Below are 18,464 nucleotides of genomic sequence, written 5' to 3'. Positions count from 1 at the left end.
TGAGCCCAAGGTCACCCAGCTGGCTGCATGTGGGGGAGCGCAGAATTGAACCCGGCATGCCAGATTAGAAGTCCGCACTCCTAACCGCTACACCAAACTGGCTGTAACAGTACAGCACCGCAGGGAACCTGGAACTACGGGGCCTGTAGCACATGCAACATGTCCTACTAGGATAAACTGCTTCTGGGGAAAAAATAAAATAAGAAAAACTGGTATTTTCTTGGAATCTTCGGGTCTCCTGATCCTACACTCCACCCCCCTTCCTGCTTTCATTCTAGGCTCCAACACAACAGCAATTCCTCCCCCCTCCCCCTCCCTTCTTGAAAATAAGCAAAAGAATTGCTCAGAAGTGTTAGCACAGCAGGCGGAAAGCCCTGAATGCTGGCAGAAGAGCCCGCAGAAGAAGTCACCTCGCTCTGCTCCTTTCTGGCTGGCAGGATGTGAATTTCCATACAGCCAGTGGGCTCTGGCAGTATAAATAGTTTATGGCATATCAAACTATTAAACATGATTTTAATCCCACTTGTGATGTTCGGCACATAACTCACAGGAGGCCTGCTTTGATGTGGCTGGTGGAACGGAAATCGCTTTGAACAGATGTTCCAGCTGGAGATGCTTTAGTGCAGGGGTAGGCAAACTGTGGCCCTCCAGATGTCCATGGACTACAATCCCCATGAGCCCCTGCCAGCAAATGCTGCCAGGGGCTCATGAAAATTGTAGTCCATGGACATCTAGAGGGCCACAGTTTGCCTAGCCCTGCTTTAGTGTGTCTGTTATAAATCTTGGGTCTGGAGATTGCTTGTGTTTGTGTGTGTGCGCACGCATGCATTGCAGTGGGGAGAGGAATGGGACAGGGAGATGAATGATCTACCATTGATCTACCATTGGATGGTTTTTGGATGAAAAAAGTGGCATCTTGTGCCAGGATCTACCATTGATCTGAAAATCTGGGCTGATGCTCAGTACCAGTTTCTCAAACCTCAATGATACACTTGGAGTGCTGTTCTTGTCATAAAAATCCCCCTATCCCATTTATTTATTTACTTCCGTAATCAGCAGGTCTCGTTCCGGGTTCAAAAGCCTGGCTTACACGGCCGATGGAGGTGGCATCAGCCAGCTTGGGTGGGGCAGACCCTACATTGCTCCCAGATGGAGCAGAGCTGCAGCAACAAAACTCTATACAGAGACTTAGAAGAAGAAAAAGAGTTGGTTTTTATACCTGCTTTTCACTGCCCAAAGGAGTCTCGAAGCAGTTTATGATCACCTTTCCTTCCTTTCCCCACAACAGACACCCTAGGAGGGAGGGTTGTGACAGGACAGCTTTCAGAGAACTGCTCTGTAAGAACTGCTCAAAGAGAACTGTGATAGGCCCAAGGTCACCCAGCTGGCTGCATGTGGAGGAAGAACAGGGAATCAAACCCAGCTTGCCAGATTAGAAGCCCCTGCTTTTAACCACTACAGCAGAGGTGGGCGAACTGTGGCTCTCCAGATGTCCATGGAATAGAATTCCAATGAGCCTCTGCCTCTAGCAGGGGCTCATGGGAATTGTAGTCCATGGAATCTGGAAAGCCACAGATTCACCACCCCTGCACTACACCAAGATGGCAACAAGGCTCCTCCAGGGCAGTTCCAGCACTCCCTTGATCCAGCTCCCTCTGTTCTCTCCCTTGTCCCACCCCAACGTGAATGCCTCACTCTCATCCACGTGTTCCTTTCCCATCTTTTCTGCCTCCCAACTCCTCAATCGGCTGTTGGCTTTGTGGTTCTGCTGAGGACTCAGCTTGAGGACCGAGGCAGGATTGGAGCAGGCGATGTAATTGACCAATGCACAGCTAGATTCTGTCTTCAGGATCCGGTCAGTTCAATTGAAACTGACCAATAGCACACACCAGCAGGAAGTTCCACTGTTTGCCCCTGTATATAAGTTGGGTGTGGGTGGGGTTGAGGGTTTCTCAGTTCAGTTCTGCCTCCTGAAACATGATGCTGAGATCACAATAAAGAGCTGATTGGACTCCCAGTGGTCCTGGCTTCCTTCACACCCATGGATTTAGCAGTGGCCATCCTTAAATCTCCCCCTAGCTATGTCTCTTGGGAGAGGCCCTGGGTTGCTCCCTTCTCTTTGACCTCTCCAGGCTAGGGCGTGGCCTCTCCAGACATATTGGCTCCATCCCCTCTCCCCAATCGGTGTTCTTCCAGCCATGCTCAAGACACAGCCTTCCTGCCATGAGCAGGGCTTCCCTGAGATCCTAGTCTGATGCTCTAGCCACTGACTTATGCTGGCTCTTTTTGATCTCCCCCTCCTGGAAGCATTTCTTGTGCTGTTTAATCATAAAAGGCTCCATCTTGCCAAAGGAGGCTGGCAACATCTGTTTTTTGCACACACCATTGAAGCCAGAAGATGCACTTTGCAGAGTTTCCCAGAAGCCTGAATGACGTCTGACCAATTAGAGTCAGTACATTGGACCAGCCTAGGCCAAGAGACTTAAGAATCAGAAGCTCCTGTAGCTCAGACATCACGGCAGAAGTGTCTCCTTCTGTGCTGGAACAGGTGCCTTTGGGATGAAAAAGTGTCATCTTGTGCCATTTTGAGTTCACCACGAAGCCCTGTTTAAGGCAAAACCAACACAGCAAGTTCTTCTTTCTCATCCAGGGGTGCTGCTCCCATTTCAAGAAAGGAAAAGATGACAGAGAGGCCTCCACTGGAGAGTCTTCCATTTCCCACTAGGAGGAGCACTGCTGAAACAGAAGCGGACTGTAACTTCTTTTGGGCCTAAGCAGCACTTTTTCCTAACCAGACGTGCTCAGGCCAAAAGGAGCATGCGAGGCCTGGCTAGTGTCTTATTCAGCTCCTGAGGGCCCATGCTCCTTAACACTAAGGCCAGGTCACAAGTAGAATTCATGGCTTTTAGAGAAGACAGCTGCTTTTTAAAAATGTGGAACACATCTCCCAAGATGTCTAATGATGGGCCTGGAGGGGATGGGAAGAAGTAGGGTCCCAGGTGGGCATGTCCACAGCTCTGATTCCCAATCATATTCTGCATGATCACGCCTCTTCTGGTGTTTCTTGTAGCCTGAAGAATATTTCAGGGGGTCCTCAATGGTAAAAAAAGTTGAGGAAGGCTACTCTATACATTGGCACAGATATAATCTGCTCACGGCCCATTTCCCAGGGCTCCTGGAACCTTTCAGGAACAAGGCTGAAATGGAGCCAAAGCAAAGGACAAGACTATTGAGCTCAGGATGAGGCCTGGGAGCAGGAATAGCCTGGAGACAGCCCTGCAAGGATTTCCCCATTGGGTTGGAGATAATTGTAAATATATTTTTTAATTGTTAAACATTTATCAGGTGATATGACCATATATGGTCATGTTGACCCTCTCCCCCTCCCAAAAAGGCCAATGTTGGTCCTGGAGGGGGTGAGAAGGGGAGGAGCCCTGGATGGGTGTGTAGACAGCTATGCTTCCCAATCATATTATGCACGAATGAATGATTGGATGAATGTATTTTATTTATTTATCTATTTATTGAATTATTACATTATGTAATCATATTTGTGCCCCTGAGGCTCAGGGCAGAATCAATTAATACATATATACATACGTACGTTCTGACTATGTACATGATTTTATAGGGTTTTTTAAAGAGGTTATGTTGTGACTCGCCTCAAGCCTACAGGGAGAGGTGTGTGATAAATACAACAACAACAACAACAACGAGGAGTGGACTGCTATTCACCAGCAGTGTCAGCTTCTCCACTATTCCCCATTGCTCCTTTTCTCCAATGATGCCTTGGCTAAGGCGGTATCCCCGTTGGGCATTGCTGGTCCTTGTCCTGTAGATGTGATGCCTTTGGGGAACAACAAGGGAAATAGGGCTATAGCTTCTCCTTTCTTTGCACTTCCTCATCCACAAATTCACATCCGTGCTATTTCCCTTACCGGCTATGCCTGTGCCGATTATTCCCAGGTTTGTTGATGTCATTCTGGGCCAGTTTATTTTACCAGTCATGCTAAAATAGATTGTATCTCTTTGAAGAGTTGGCATGTGACATCCCGTCAGCGATTTAAGCTCAATCCAGCTAAATTACATTCTTAACCCCTCTCCGTGCATTTTGCTCGCTTCAATCACAATGGACAACCGAGCCATCAAGATTTGTAAACTCAGCATCACACAGTCACCTTTGCCCTTCGCATCTCTCTCCAGACCATCGCTCCCAGGCTCCTTCGGAGTCTTGTCAACTCATCTGGCAATAACCTATAGTCATTTGGAGAGCTAAATCGTCTCATCTAGGACTGCCTTGCATTTCGATGACTGCCGCAAACGCTCTCCCCCAGTCTGGAGGGCTGACCAGTGGACGACGGCCTCGTTGAGAATAAAGCCATTCAAAATGCTGCCGCTAAAATAATTTCTGTCGATTCTCTTTGTGACTTCAGCATCTTCTCCACTCAAACAAACGCCAGCCTTTCTCGAAGCCATATAACTGTAACTTTTTGCATTCATGTGAAAGTTACAGAGATGCAGAAATTGCAAAATATTTGCAAGACTGTCAGTGCAGTCATAAGCAGAGTTAAATGCTTCTAAGCCCAACTGTCTTCAAAGGCCTCTGCATGGTATAACTCCACTAAGGATTTCCCTGTTAATCATTTACTGATGCAAATATGTTCTGCTGACAGATATTGGCATTCATGCTCCAGGAAGCACCCTTTGCTTATATCAGACAAGATGGATTTTTATGAATACATTCAGGAATTCTTCATGTTATTCCAAGAACGATCAGCAGTCTGTTGTTCCCTGTTTCATTATACTATGTAAAGTAGTAGTATGAATGGTTAACATTCACATACAGGAGCTGTTGATGTGAGCATACATTTGCAAAACAATTAGCGATTCACAGTTTAAAATCATAGAGATGGAAGGGGCCACACAGGCCATTTTGTCCAACTCCCTTGCTTAATGCAGGATCGGCCTAAAGCATCCAGGATAAGGATCTGTCCAGCTGCTGCTTGAAGACTGCTAGTGAGGGGGAGCTCCCCACCTCCTTAGGCAGCCGATTCCACCACTGAATGACACTGTCTGCGAAATGATAATTCTTGTCCCATGGGGAGTGAATCAGAAAGCATATTGTCAGAACTCCACAGATATTGGTAGAAAAAAATTGAGCCACTAACACTAACCCTAAACAAAAGTTATACCTTTTGAAGGCCAATGAAGTCAGTAGACTTAGAAGGGAGTAACTCTGTCTAGGGTCAACTGCTAACAACATACTATGGTGAACACTGGTAGGGGCTCATGGGAATTGTAGTCCATGGACATTTGGAGGGCCGCAGTTTAACTACCCTGGTAAGTGTTAGGGGTTTTTTATAAGTGTTAGTCTCAGATCCTTTATAAGATCCAAGAGGAAGTACATTAGCACCAGGACCAGGCAGATGCAAGACGGGACTGGATCCCAGAACAACAGATCAAATGAGCAGGAAGACAGTAAACAGACTTGATCACATGGTCAGATTATTCAGGAAGGGTACGAGAAAGGCACAGTGAGCCCAGCCACACAAAGGTAGCTAAGCAAGAACATACAGAAGGAGAGGAAGATAGATTCAAGGATTCAGGGGTCCCAGAGGGTCTACCAAGCATCTCTGACACAGAGCTGTTATACAGTATCCCAGTGGCCTCTTCCTGCTTCCTCCTCCCCTTCAGGGGCAGCCGATATGCTTTAACTCATGAAACCTGGACAACTCAGTTACGGTACAGCTCTACTGCAATCTTGGCTGTGAGCTGCAGGGCAAACGCCATAGGGTTCTTGGCCTTCGGATCTTAGCTTGAGGGTCATAGCCTAAAGCTGGAGGGAAAATTGCTTGCAGACAGGGAGAGGGAGAGACAGACAAACAGAGAGCCTCCTCTTTTGTGCCTCTGTTTCTGCTGTTTTTTTCTATTTTCTTTTTGTAGTATAAGCTGCTTTGGGTCCCCATTGGGAAGATAAAACAGGGTACGAATGAATAAGTAAATAAAGAAATACAAATTTTGCTCAAGGTTCTGAGAAATCTCCACAAAAGATCTAGCCCCTCTCAAAGTCTACAATTCCCAGGATATCTCAAGATCAGAGAAGGACTGCTTAACCAATAAAAATGTGTCTTCATTCCAGACCAAGGAATGAGTCTAGACCAGGGGTAATCAAACTGCGGCCCTCCAGATGTCCATGGACCACAATTCCCAGAAGCCCCTGCCAGCGAATGCTGGCAGGGGCTTCTGGGAATTGTAGTCCATGGACATCTGGAGGGCCGCAGTTTGACTACCCCTGGTCTAGACATAAAGGGGCATCCCAGATGAAACTGTAAAGAGTCAAGCAACTCACGTTGGATATCAATGGTGACGGAGGCCTCCTTCCCGCTTGGAACGGCCTTGTTGCTGGCCCTGCAGACAATCGTCTGGCCGTTCTCAATGTCAGAAGGGGAGACAAAGAGTGTGCTCATAATGCTCTCTCTCTTGCCATCACGGAGTATCGTCTGTAGGATAAAAGTAACAAGGCAACTCATTACAACTTTCACTGAGAGATGGTAGCTTCCATTGGGGTACATGTTATAAGTTGCTGGATTTGGATTTCGAAGACCAGGACTCAAATCTTTACTCAACTGTCAAACTTCTACATTGACTTTGGATTACATATTCTTTCTAACCTACCTTCCGCGGTCATAGTGAAAGTACAAGGGATCCACTGCCATCTCTGCCACACTGAGCCCCTTGTGGGAAAGGTGTGATACAAAAACATAACTTGTTTCTTCTTCTTCCTCCTCCTCCTTCTTTCCAACTTTATGATTCTACTAGCTTCAAAGCCCATTCCTAAGAATGGGCCCTGAAAGGGTCCCCTCCCCTGGCACCTGGCCAGGCAGCTTAAGGTGGCTTTGGGCCGTAGCTTGCAACCAAATCAAGTGGGGCGGGTGGGGGCTGGGCAGCTCATTAGCAGGGCCAAGACAGAGCTCCTTACTAGGCAGTGAGCAGGCCAGGAGGCCCTCGTAAGCTAGAACTCAACCACGACCCTTTGCCCAGGGCCTCTCCCCTTACCTGCTGCTGGCTCCAGGCACTGAGGCATCTGAGAGCAAAGAGGCTAGAGTCCAGGGCCGGAGGGCGGGAGCCGCAAGTGCAGAGCCAATCAGGATAAAGCTGGCTGCACCCTGAATGGCCCTATTCTAACTTGGACAGCCAGACATGTCCCACCCCCTAAGCTCTTTCAGAAATATATAGAGGAACAACAATGGATAAGGATGAAGCTGTGACCTTTTGCATACTGAGCAGATACTCTGCCACTATGCCATTGCCCCCTCTGACTTTTCCATTTGTAGAACAGGGGGCAACAAGTTCTGCCAGTTCCCCCTCCCACTTCAGATCCCCAGGTGGTCCCCTATGCACAAACCACCCCAGTCTTCTGAGGGTCATTGGCCTTGTGGGCTTCCAAATATTGCAGTGCATCCTGAAAGTCCTAGACTAGATAGAAGAGAGAAAAAATCTTACTCTGCAGCCAGAACTTCAATTCATGCCACCCCTCACTGCTGGTGGCCAGGTGAAGCACCCTGGCCTGTGTTACCTCAGACTGCCAACCTCCTTGGTGCAAAAGGAAAGGTGGGTCCTTCACAAGCACCTAACTTGCTTCTCACTAGAGTTGGCTGTGCTTGCATGAATATATTAACTGTATCATTATTACAGAGTGTGCTTTCAGTCGGCACATTTAATTCTGTCTCATCCAACGGGCATTGCATATTAATAAAATGGAATATTTAAATGCTCATTACAGAGCTATATTGAATGACACTTCCGTCGGAGTCGTGCGAGGGCTGAGGCACTGGCGTCTCTGACAGTTCAGAGTCTGCCCTCCACACTGGCAAATACCAAAGGTTGCCCAGGTGCGGTCACCAGGGAATTGGGATTTGACAGTGTCGTCTTTTCCGTAAGGTTTTGCGAGAGGACGGACATGGCTCGATGCAGAATTAATCTCCTGTCAGATCTGATCTGAATCTTTCCCTTCATCTTAATGGGAGCTACATCAGGTGCTGGGAACTCCGATCCTTCCCCATTCTACAGCCATTCTGGTTCAGTGGTGAAGAGGAGTGCCCATAGAAACCATGGACATTGCAGGATCTGTTTTCCATGTCTGTTAAATGGCTCTCAGTCATTTAAACCCCTGCTTTCTGCAGAGATCAGAAAGCAGGGATTTCCCTGTGAAAAGTTTCAGGGAGCAGAATGAAGGGGTTTTCCTTAGAAAAGTGTCAGGGAGCAGCAAGCAGCTCTGAGTCATTTATACCCCTGCTTTATGCTGCCCACAAAAAGTAACAGAGTGCTGAGGAGCAGAAAGCAGGGTTTTTTTAAAAAAATAAGAGCTATTTAACTCTCTGTTTTCTACTCTTCATGAACCATCACAAAGCATCTCAAATTTTTTGGAAGTTCATGGTGGCTCTTGAGTTTTCAAGCTTCCATTCAGAAACCACATACCAGCCAAATTTTGCCACAAACTTTTATTTGAGAGCCCGTTCATGCCCATTCCTATTAATACACAAACACACACACAAATACACACACAGAGTAGCTCTTTCTCCCAATCCCAACATGTTGCAGAGCCTTTGGACTGAGAGAATGTTCTTTCTATAGGAGCTTAGTGTAGTGTGGGGAGAGGCCTACAAAGGGGGAGGACTCTGTTCTGGAAAATTGGGTAGGTGGTCCCAGACATCAGCAGCTTAGAATGTAATTAATTCCACCCATCAGAGTAAGCAGAGTTCAGTCTTCTCTGGCATTCATTAGCACCAGCTGCCAAATAACATTCTGAGAGACAAGCTCAAGCAACCAACTTAATTGTTCTGCAATGTCCAACATGGTGTTTGACCAATGTGGAAGGGATACTGGTGCTGATCTGGATTATAAGACAAAGAAGAGGAGGGAGAGGGTACAAAATAAAACCACATTTGGAAACAGAGGGAAAGGTAAGGGTCTTGAAATCTCCAAAGCAAGGAGAAAGGTGGGTGGGTTTTTCAAGTCCCAGTCAATTGTAACACGTGACTTGAAAAACCCGCCCACCCCTAATTTCTCTGTCACTTGGTATCAAGTTGGCTGTTTCCTGGGAGGTTGCTGATGGCAAGAGAAAGGAAATGTCTTGGGATTTGGGTGCAATAAAGCAAGAATCCTCCTGTAATACTGCAGGCAAATGAGATGGCGGGGAAGGAAAGGTCACTCTGTTTATGCAAATCAGATGCTGGATCCCCAGATAGCAACCAGAAGGTCTGGAGGATGAAGCTAACTAATACGGCTGGAGCTGCAGGCCAGCCGGCAGTAGAGACAGCCTGGGCCAGAGAATCCCATGCCTAGCCAAAGTCTCCAATCCAAACAATGCTGTGTATCATCTTTTGCAAGGGAAGAGCACAGAAATATTTTGGGGATCCTTCACCTCCTGCCCTTGATCCCCAGCCACTGTTTTGTCTAAGCTGACTGACTGGCAAATGGCTTTTGCAAAGAGCTTCCATGTTTCCACACAGAAAAATACTGAAAGTTCAGACCTGGTTGTCCAGGATCCTACTCTGACACTCAATCCACTACACACACCACCTATTGATCTGGATCCAAGGTTTTCCAAAAGGTAAGTCATCTCCTGTATAGTTCTGCCTGTTCCCTAAGATCATCTTCAGATGGTCCTGCTGCAGGGACCCCCATGTAGGAAGTTCAGGAACACTACAATACTTTGCGGTGATACCACACTTGTGGCTGACAGGTTCATCCAGTGGGACCTTTGCTGGCAAGCAGAGACATTTTTGGTTCCCAGACTTAAGCCTGGCTCTTCCTGTCACTGTTCCTGATCTTGGCTTATTCTGCAACAGCACCAACATGAGGGATGAACATCTGGGTTTATTAATGTCTAATCTATGTCAACAAAAATTGCCCCAGCAAGTAGCCAACTGCACCTGTCAATGTTTTTGGCAAACCTACCAGCATTCGAACATTCCCACTGGCTTTGTTGATCCTACTCTGCACATCACCCAGAGCCAAGAGGTGATAAGACTCCCCTCCCTTATATTCCTATAAGAAGCCAAGGCTTGATTGATGATGCTCAGCATCTAGTTTGTCCCTTCCCCAACACACCTGCCTGCTCAACGCAACAATCTGTTAGTTTGTGAATAACTCTCTATGCTTCGATGCCTCGGTGTGCTTGCCAACTGCCCAGCTTATACAATTTGTGCCATTCCCAGCCTTTCTGTTTAGCCATTGTGGGTATATAGTGGACAGAGTGGTGGATGAGGACGCCGGGCAAACCAGGTTTGAAAGCCAACTTCTGCCATGGACTCTCACTGCGACCGTTTCTGTATCATGAGGCATATCCTGTTTTAGCCTCATTTTGGATTTCCTTTGCATGCTGTGAGTCAACTCTAGGCTTTCTGCATTTGGGCTTTCCTCCCCTTGTTCCCCAAGCTGAAATTGAAGGCAGCAGGAAAAGAGGATGATCCAACATGAGATGGATTGGCTTGATAAATTAAAAAAAAAAAAAAAGCCAGGGCCTTCAGTCTGAAAGACCTGAATGATAAGGATGTCTTGTAGGTCATTCATTCATAAAGGTAAAGGTATCCCCTGTGCAAGCACTGGGTCATGTCTGACCCTTGGGGTGACGCCCTCCAGCATTTTCATGGCAGACTCAATATGGGGTGGTTTGCCAGTGCCTTCCCCAGTCATTACCATTTACCCCCCAGCAAGCTGGGTACTCATTTTACCAACCTTGGAAGGATGGAAGGCTGAGTCAACCTTGAGCTGGCTGCTGGGATTGAACTCCCAGGCTCATGGCCAGAGCTTCAGACAGCATGTCTGCTGCCTTGCCACTCTGCCCCACAAGAGGCTCATTCATTCATAGGATTGCCCTAAGGCACTTGATGGCTCATAACATACAATGGAAAACAGCATCCCTACCATAGGCCAACTAGTGGAAGGGCTGTGGCTCAGCACTATATCATCTGCCTGGTATACAGAAGGTCTCTGCTTCAGTCCTCGACACGTCCAGTTAAAGAATCTGGTCACGTGTAAGACCTCTGCCAGAGACCCGGGAGAGCTGCTGCTAGTCTGAGTAGACACCACTTGGTATTCAGCATAAAGCAGCTTTGCGTGTGTTCTCTGAGTCTAGCTTTGCAAACTGCTATTGGATCAGCTGATATAATTTTTCTCCTGCTGTTAATAATCTTACTTGTTGCTGCTAATTAAATTGTTGTTTTCATGACTGTGACAAGGCACCTTGAACTGCAATGGATACAAACCGAGAGGATACTGTAAACAGATAAGGGAAATCCGGATATATTCTACTCCTCGGGTCAACTCCAGCTTGATGCAAACAAGATGAGGGGATGCCCACGTTCGGAGCTTTACGTTGCAATTGGCTACCCATACGTCATTGCCAGGAGTTCATTAACAAAAACGATCAGACCCCCCCCCCCCAAAAAAAAAAACAAAGCCCACCTAGCGCGTGACTCTATGCATTTATTGGAACATTAAATTCTCAGGGGAGGTAATCACGGATTTTTTTTTTTAAATACAAATGTTACATGGTAATTACAAATATTAAAAATGTTTACGTTGCCCATTAAAAGTCTATTAAAATTCAATTAAGGTCCAATTTAATTGCTGTCAAACACAAGATTAACCCAGCCCCTACTCTGCTGCCTTAAACCTAACACCCCAAAAGCTGCCCCAAACAGAAAGGTCTTCCAATCCCTCCTGCAGAAGATTCAAATCTCCAAGGGGTGAGAGAGACATCCTGGGACAGTCACTCCACAGACAGAGCTGCTTCAGGCTTGCAGTCTAAACAGGGCTCATGGCCGCCCTTGATGGCCCTTCAAGAAGAAGTGTTTAGGTTTACCATTTGCTCCTGTTGCTATGACTTCGGCAGCTTTACAACATCAGCAGCAATTTAGCATACCACACAGATGCCTAAAGTGCAATTATTTAAAGGGCCTTCGACAGCACTGCAGGCTGTGTTCCCATTCTTTTTGTCTTGTTATTTTCTTGTTTCTAGCATCTGGAGGCATGTTTTCCTGGCCTCTTGAAATCTTCTCCTTGACCTCTGTGCTCTCCTCTTGCTGAGCTTCTCTCAATGCCATTAACCGGTGTGCTTTGATGCCACAGCATGGCGCTGAAATCCCCACTATCTCAAAGCAGTCCAAGGCCAGAGAGCAGAACCTGGGACACCTTCGAATGCAAAGGTTCAAGAGCAACTTTTGCTACAGCGAGATGTGGCCCAGACATCATGGGATTCCGAACAACCCATCTTTGACACAAGTACATTTGGAGAGTTGCCGTGTTGGACTGCAGCAGAGCGGCTAGATTCAAGTCCAGTAACACCTTCCAGAGGTGGGCCAACTGTGACCAGATTTTTACATTTGTAAAGCTATTGACCGGTGGTGGGGGGGAGGGGTTCTTGATTTAAAATTTGGTCTATATGGAGCAACACAATTTTTCATAGAATGCAAAAATAGTATTGTAATATATATATTTTAATTTCAATGTCAGTACAATTTGCCAGGTGCTCCCAGATGACCCTCCAACCGTGGGACAATCTAGTCACCTTACCATGGACTACTTTTCTCATGAGCCCCTGCCAGAACTGTCAGGGGCTCATGGGAATTGTAGTCCATGGATATCTGGAGAGCCACAGTTTGGCCACCCATATCTGAGACCAACAGGATTTCCTGGGCATTAAGTTCCTCAGCCTCCGGGGAGGGTGGTATATAAATATAATAAATAAATAAATATAAATATAATAATAAATAAATAAAAATCAAAGCTCCTTTTGTTAGCTACAGGGAGCTTTGTTGGTTGAAAGTTTACATGCCCCAAATCCAGTTGTTCTCTAGGGTTTGATTGGAGTCAAATCTAGCTGGCACAAATAAATTATGGGACTTTTAGATGGAGACAGAAAGAAAACTTTTGCTGCTTAGAGTATGTCATTCTCAATGGAATTAAGCCTTAGCAGGTTTGGGGAAACGAACCAGTCCCCCATGTGCAGATAAGGATGCCACCTGGGATCCCCAAGAATTACAGGTAATCCCCAGACTAAAGGAATCCATTCCTCAGGAGAAAATGGCTCCTTTGGAGGGTGGACTCCATCGCATTATACAACACAGAGGTTCTTTCCTGCCCCAAATCCCGCCCACTCCCAGCTCCGCCCCCAAAGTCTCCAAGTATTCCCCATGTGCAGAGCTGAATTCTGTAAAGTTTGCTGAACATTTATGGGCCTTCCACATGGTTGCCAATGTCCAGGTGGGGCCTGGAGTTCTCGCAGAATTACAACCTCTCCCCAAACTACAGAGAACAGTTGCCCTAGGGGAAAAGGTAGAAGTGACATCTCCACCTGTGTTCACAGACAGGCTCCGGGAGGACTGGGGCAGGGGAAACAGGAGGCAGCTTAAGGTGGGAGTAGGCCTGCAGGCTCCACCCCCTCTCACTCATGCTCAGAAGGGGGAGCAACCAAGGTGAGCTGGTTCCCTAGCTTATGGCTGAGTCTGTTAAGGCAGGAGGGGAAAGGCCACAGAACCCTTCTGGAGCTCCCACGGTCCTTTGGGGGGTCTGCAGATCCCTGGTTGCGAATCCCTGGCCTAAGCCATCCTTGGGCCTGGCAAAAGTACTCCTGGCCTTGAGAGGGCTTTATTCAGTTAAAGTTAAAGACATGGGGTGATGGGGTGAGAGAAGTCTCTCATGGCCTCATCCTAAAGGAAGGTGCCCTCAATCAAGGTAGCCCCAGACACTCTGGAAGCTCTCCCACCCAGCAGAAGAAGAGCTGGAGGCCAAGGAGAGGGGATCACTCTTCATCTAGTGCAGGGATCCACAATCTTATTGGGACCTGTGGGCTCCTTTGGAATGCTGAAACAGCGTGGTGATCGCAGGGACAAAATGGCTGTCACCCAGTGAAGATCCTTGTGCAGTGGCAGTAGCAGCATTTTTAAAAATAAGAGCCAATCAGTTCTCCAGTGCCTCGATCTAAATCCTTTCTGCCTGCTTCCTCTTGTTTTTGAACTGAAGCACAGTGGACGAGTCATGTGCTTAGGGTCAAAATGTGACCGTACAGCAAAGGGGCACAGAACTTGGCCCAGCGCATACTCCACCAGGGTCCGATGCAAAGTCACACCAACAGGCACGAAGGGAGTGCTGACATCTCACTGATGCCGCCTTCCCACACAAAGAGATTAAATTTATTTCTTTGCACAGCTGTTGATCCCCAAACATCTCGACTTCCTGCCTGCCTGAGAAGTGCCTTGGTGGCCTTTTCTGTTGAATAATTGCCTCTCTTTCCAGCGGAAAGGAACCCTTGCAAATCTCATATAAACGCGGCATGTGGGGTTTGAATGCTCCTTGAGAAGTTTAAGCCTCCTGTCACGCACCCGACACAGTGACAGCTGCAGGGAAGGACGAGGCCACGTTGCCGGGCTAAGGCCACCACACTGGACCGGGGACCATTTGTCCTGAATAACGTTTCTCTCCTCCAAGTCCTGGCTCTTAAAATTCTGCTCCCGTTTCTCTGATGTTCGACGTTTGTCTCTTTCCGCTTTGCCAGGCTCCCTGCTTTTACCTCCTCCCCGCCTGCCTCAACCTAGAGTCAGTTCTGTGGCACCCAAACCAAGCGGTAAGATGATGCTCACCATTAAAACACAAGGGAAGCATCCTGCACCATCTGGAGAGAATCTCGTCTGGCCACGTCTGAGTCCAGGCACACCTGGGAGTCCCACATGGTTTTCAGGGGAGAAGCTTTCAAGATTCAAAGCTCCCTTTGTCAGGGATCTTCTGGAGGAAGCTTTGACTCTTGGAAGCCTTGAAAATCATGTTGGGCCCTTAGGCGCTACAGGAATCGAGCTGTTTGCAAATCAACAACGTTCAAAACTGTCTGAATATGTTTGTTTGTTTGTATGTATGTAAACATGCATGCATGTATGTGCCTGCCTGCCTCTCTCTGTACCTACCTACCTAGCATCTGTCTATCGATCTACTTATTTATCTACCATTTACCTAACTCCCTCCCTCCCTCTCTCCCTCTCCATCCATCAATCCATCCATCCATCCATCCATCCATCCATCCATCCATCCATCCATCCATCTTTTACCTACCTCCCTGCTTATCTACATACATCTATTTACCTTCCTACCTACTCATGTCTATCCATCCATCTACGTATCATCCATTTATCTAACTACCTACATGTCATCTATTTACCTACCTCATATCTATGTATCTGCCTGCCTGCCCTCTCTGTCTGTCTGTCTATCTCCCTCTCTTACACATTTGTATTTTATCCTTCCCCCAAGGATCCAAAGGTGGTATCTACAATTCTTCATTTTACCCTTATAATGCCCCCTTGGGGAGGCCAGGCTCCACCTTGAACCATCTTCTTTATATCGTTTGTGAGCAAAACAGAGACTGGGTAGCGAACGTCCCATCTTTGTTCACTGAAACAAAACAGAACAAAAATCCACCTGGTCCCACATCCCTGGCAAGGCAGATGCTTCCAGCAACCCCCCAAGCAAAGCCTGAAGGCAAGATCCTTCTTCCGTTGTGATGCGACTCGCCCGCATTTTGTATTCAGAGGTGCTACCCAGGAACTTCCGTATTCCGTTTTGCTACCGTGATGGATAGACCTACACCTCGTGAAGCTGCCTGACCTTTGACAAAAATCACCAAAGCCTGTGGCAATCACAACTTCTTGGGAGATGGAACATCCTAAGTTAAATATATGTTACGCCACAAAGGAGCTTTGTCTGTCCTGAATCTACTGCCGGTAAGTTCCTTTGCATAACTGGAGTTTTAATATTGTGGGGGGGGGGGCATTCTATGTTCTCACAACACTCCTGAGTCCCACCTTATGCAGAGGGGAAGGGCCGTCACTCTCCAGGTGAACTGGGCCCGGTTTCACTTCCTTCGCAGTCTCAGACATCCTTACCTTTGAGTAGGTTGCTCCATTGATGACTTCTCCTCTCCGCATCCAAATGATGGATGCCGCTGGTTTGGCATTATCAGCATGGCAGGTCAGATTCAGGGGATCTCCAGCTCTTAGGCTAATGACGGGCCCCCCAATAATTACTGGATCATCTGGAGGCACTGCAGAGAAGACAAGACAAGATTTAGGATGCTGTTCGTGAACCTTGAACACACAATCCCCGCAGCAATGCATGGACAGGCTACAGGTGAGGTGGATCCAAGGAAATCAAAACAAAACCCCACACTCTACAAAAGGCCCACCTGACCATTTCCTAGCCTTAAAGTGGCACAGCACTGCTGGGATGGAAATGTTAGCCCTTTTGCCTGTGACCTGTATGGCCCAGGCTAGTTTGATCTTGCCAGACCTTAGAAGCTAAGCAGGGTTGGCCTAGTAAGTACCTGGATGGGAGACCATCAAGGACGTCCAAGGTTGTCTTGCAGAAGTAGGCCATGGCCAACCACCTCTCAATGTCTCTCGCCTTGGAAACTCCATGAGGGTTCACCAGAAGAAGAGCTTTTTCTACCCGAAGGGGTCTCAAAGCAGCTTACCAACAGCTTTCCCTTCCTCTCCCCACAACAGACACCCTGTGAGGTAGGTGGGGCTGAGAGAGCTCTAACAGAACTGCCCTGTGAGAACTGCTTCTAGCAGCAGCGGAAACCATTTTGTCGACTGCATCATACAACAGCAAGAGGCTATACAGTTGTGATTCATTGTTCTTGAAACGAGACACATGATACATGGAAAATTTGGAACCAGTTGAGGAAATGTACAAAACATGATTGAAGACCAGTTAGAGAACACCCTTTGATAAAGCCATGATGGATCCCTACTCTGTTCAATCTCTAGGGGATTCCATTTAAGGGGAAACATTTTCTCCCAGTTTTCCTGGTTGTCTGTGTCTGGAATTTTGCAAACTCCTTTGACAGATGAGGTGGTCAGAACTAAAAAGCAAACTGTTCCACCATCAAAGGGGTGGCAGGTTACAGTAGATGAGCGAGTGGGATGTGAGTGTCCTGCATAGTGCAGGGGGTTGGACTAGATGACCCATGAGGTCCCTTCCAACTCTATGATTCTATGATTCTTTACTGTCTTTAATCCAGTGTTTACTTGGGGATGCTTCTGCAGGTGTGTTGATTTCAATTTACATCTTGAGGGGAAAGCAGGCCCGTGGTCTCCATTGCACGCTAGGAATCCAGATTTTAAAAACCTCTCTGCGTGGGAACACGGCTACCTGCTTGCATCTCTCTCTGCATAGGAATCCTCTCCAGTTCTACCTGGAGCCAGCAGGTGGGGCCGCAGAAACTGTTGATCAGATGTTCTAATTTCGCTTCTCTAAGTGCAGTTTTGCACGTTAACAGTGAAGCAGGCTGGAGAGGGAGGGGACGTGTGACTAGGACGTGCTTGTGCTAATAGGGCAACATTCAAAAAGTAATTTGACGTAAGCTAAAGAAAGATGGACACCCAGCAGGATTGAGGGAGGGCGGAAGAGTTCCCAGGGATTGCCCCTTCTCTCATGCCCTCGTATTCTCTCTCCTCACCTGAATTTTATGGGATGCTGATGAGGCAAACACTCATCCCAGAGGCTGGGCACCTGGATAGTGTCTCCCTTAAACTGGGCTGCTACCTGTACAGAACAGCGACATGGCATACGTAGCTACGGGAAGGAGCCCAGTCGGCATAAGTCCATGTGCCAGTGACAATCCCCAGGGGGGCATGGTTTTGCTTCACGGGCATGTTGTTTATATCACAACTCGGAAATGTGAGACAGAACCATAGAATCAAAGAGTTAGAAGAGTCCTCCACCGTCATCTAGTTCAACTCCCGGCACTATTCAGGAAACTCAGAACTCCCTGCCCACCCACAGAGACCCCAGTTTCATGTCCAGATGATGCCCTCCCCCAATGAAGTACAATTGAGGAACGGTCACACCATCAAGGCTCAGGCATGGTATCAGTTACATTTCAACGGTGGGGATGGTTTGAGATTGCCCCCCCCCGAACTTCGGCAGGGTTACCGGCGATTCCACTGCTGTTCCGTTTCTATTTGTTTGCTCGACACTGACAGCAGCAGTGGGGGGGCAATGGGCAATTTTGGTTTAGGCGGGTTTTCTGTGTTCAACCTTTATTGTCTGAGATGGCTTTGGACATTAGATATGAAAGCAATAACACATTTCCTCCGCTTTATTTATTTACCGCATTGCTGGTGGGGCTTTCCTGCTGAGATATACACATCTCGCTTTATGAAGGCCCAGGGGCGAGAGCTGTCGTCCCATTGACGATTTAGAAGCCAGCGGCTCAGTCTAAAAAACACTGGCGCCCGATCTTATTTGACGCAGGCATCAGAGCGCTGGGCAAGAACTCTCACAGCCGGAAGAAAGGCTCCCATCACTTCCAAGTTTGGGATGGTTTTCGGAGCTTGCATGAGCCACTGGAGCTGCCTTATTCTGAATCAGAACACTTTTCTATCATGGTCAGAATGGTCTATGTC

At 47.5% G+C, this 18,464-nt stretch overlaps 1 protein-coding gene across 2 annotated transcripts in view; it reads right to left on the bottom strand.

Moving 5' to 3' along the window:
• The window catches only part of KIRREL3 (kirre like nephrin family adhesion molecule 3), a 712,715-nt gene that overhangs the window by 160,117 nt on the left and 534,134 nt on the right, over positions 1-18,464 (bottom strand). For both annotated transcript variants that reach the window (XM_077305782.1, XM_077305781.1), the window contains exons 5-6: positions 15,939-16,096; positions 6,350-6,500 (exon numbers count right to left, since the gene is read on the bottom strand). In XM_077305782.1, the coding sequence (XP_077161897.1) occupies positions 6,350-6,500; positions 15,939-16,096 (309 nt within the window). The remainder of the gene's footprint in view (positions 1-6,349; positions 6,501-15,938; positions 16,097-18,464) is intronic.

This window comes from Paroedura picta, chromosome 12, assembly GCF_049243985.1.
Source record: "Paroedura picta isolate Pp20150507F chromosome 12, Ppicta_v3.0, whole genome shotgun sequence".
Taxonomy (NCBI): Eukaryota; Metazoa; Chordata; class Lepidosauria; order Squamata; family Gekkonidae; genus Paroedura; species Paroedura picta.
The sequence above is the reverse complement of the archived record's forward strand: the minus strand, read 5'-3'. Positions and strand labels throughout refer to the sequence as shown.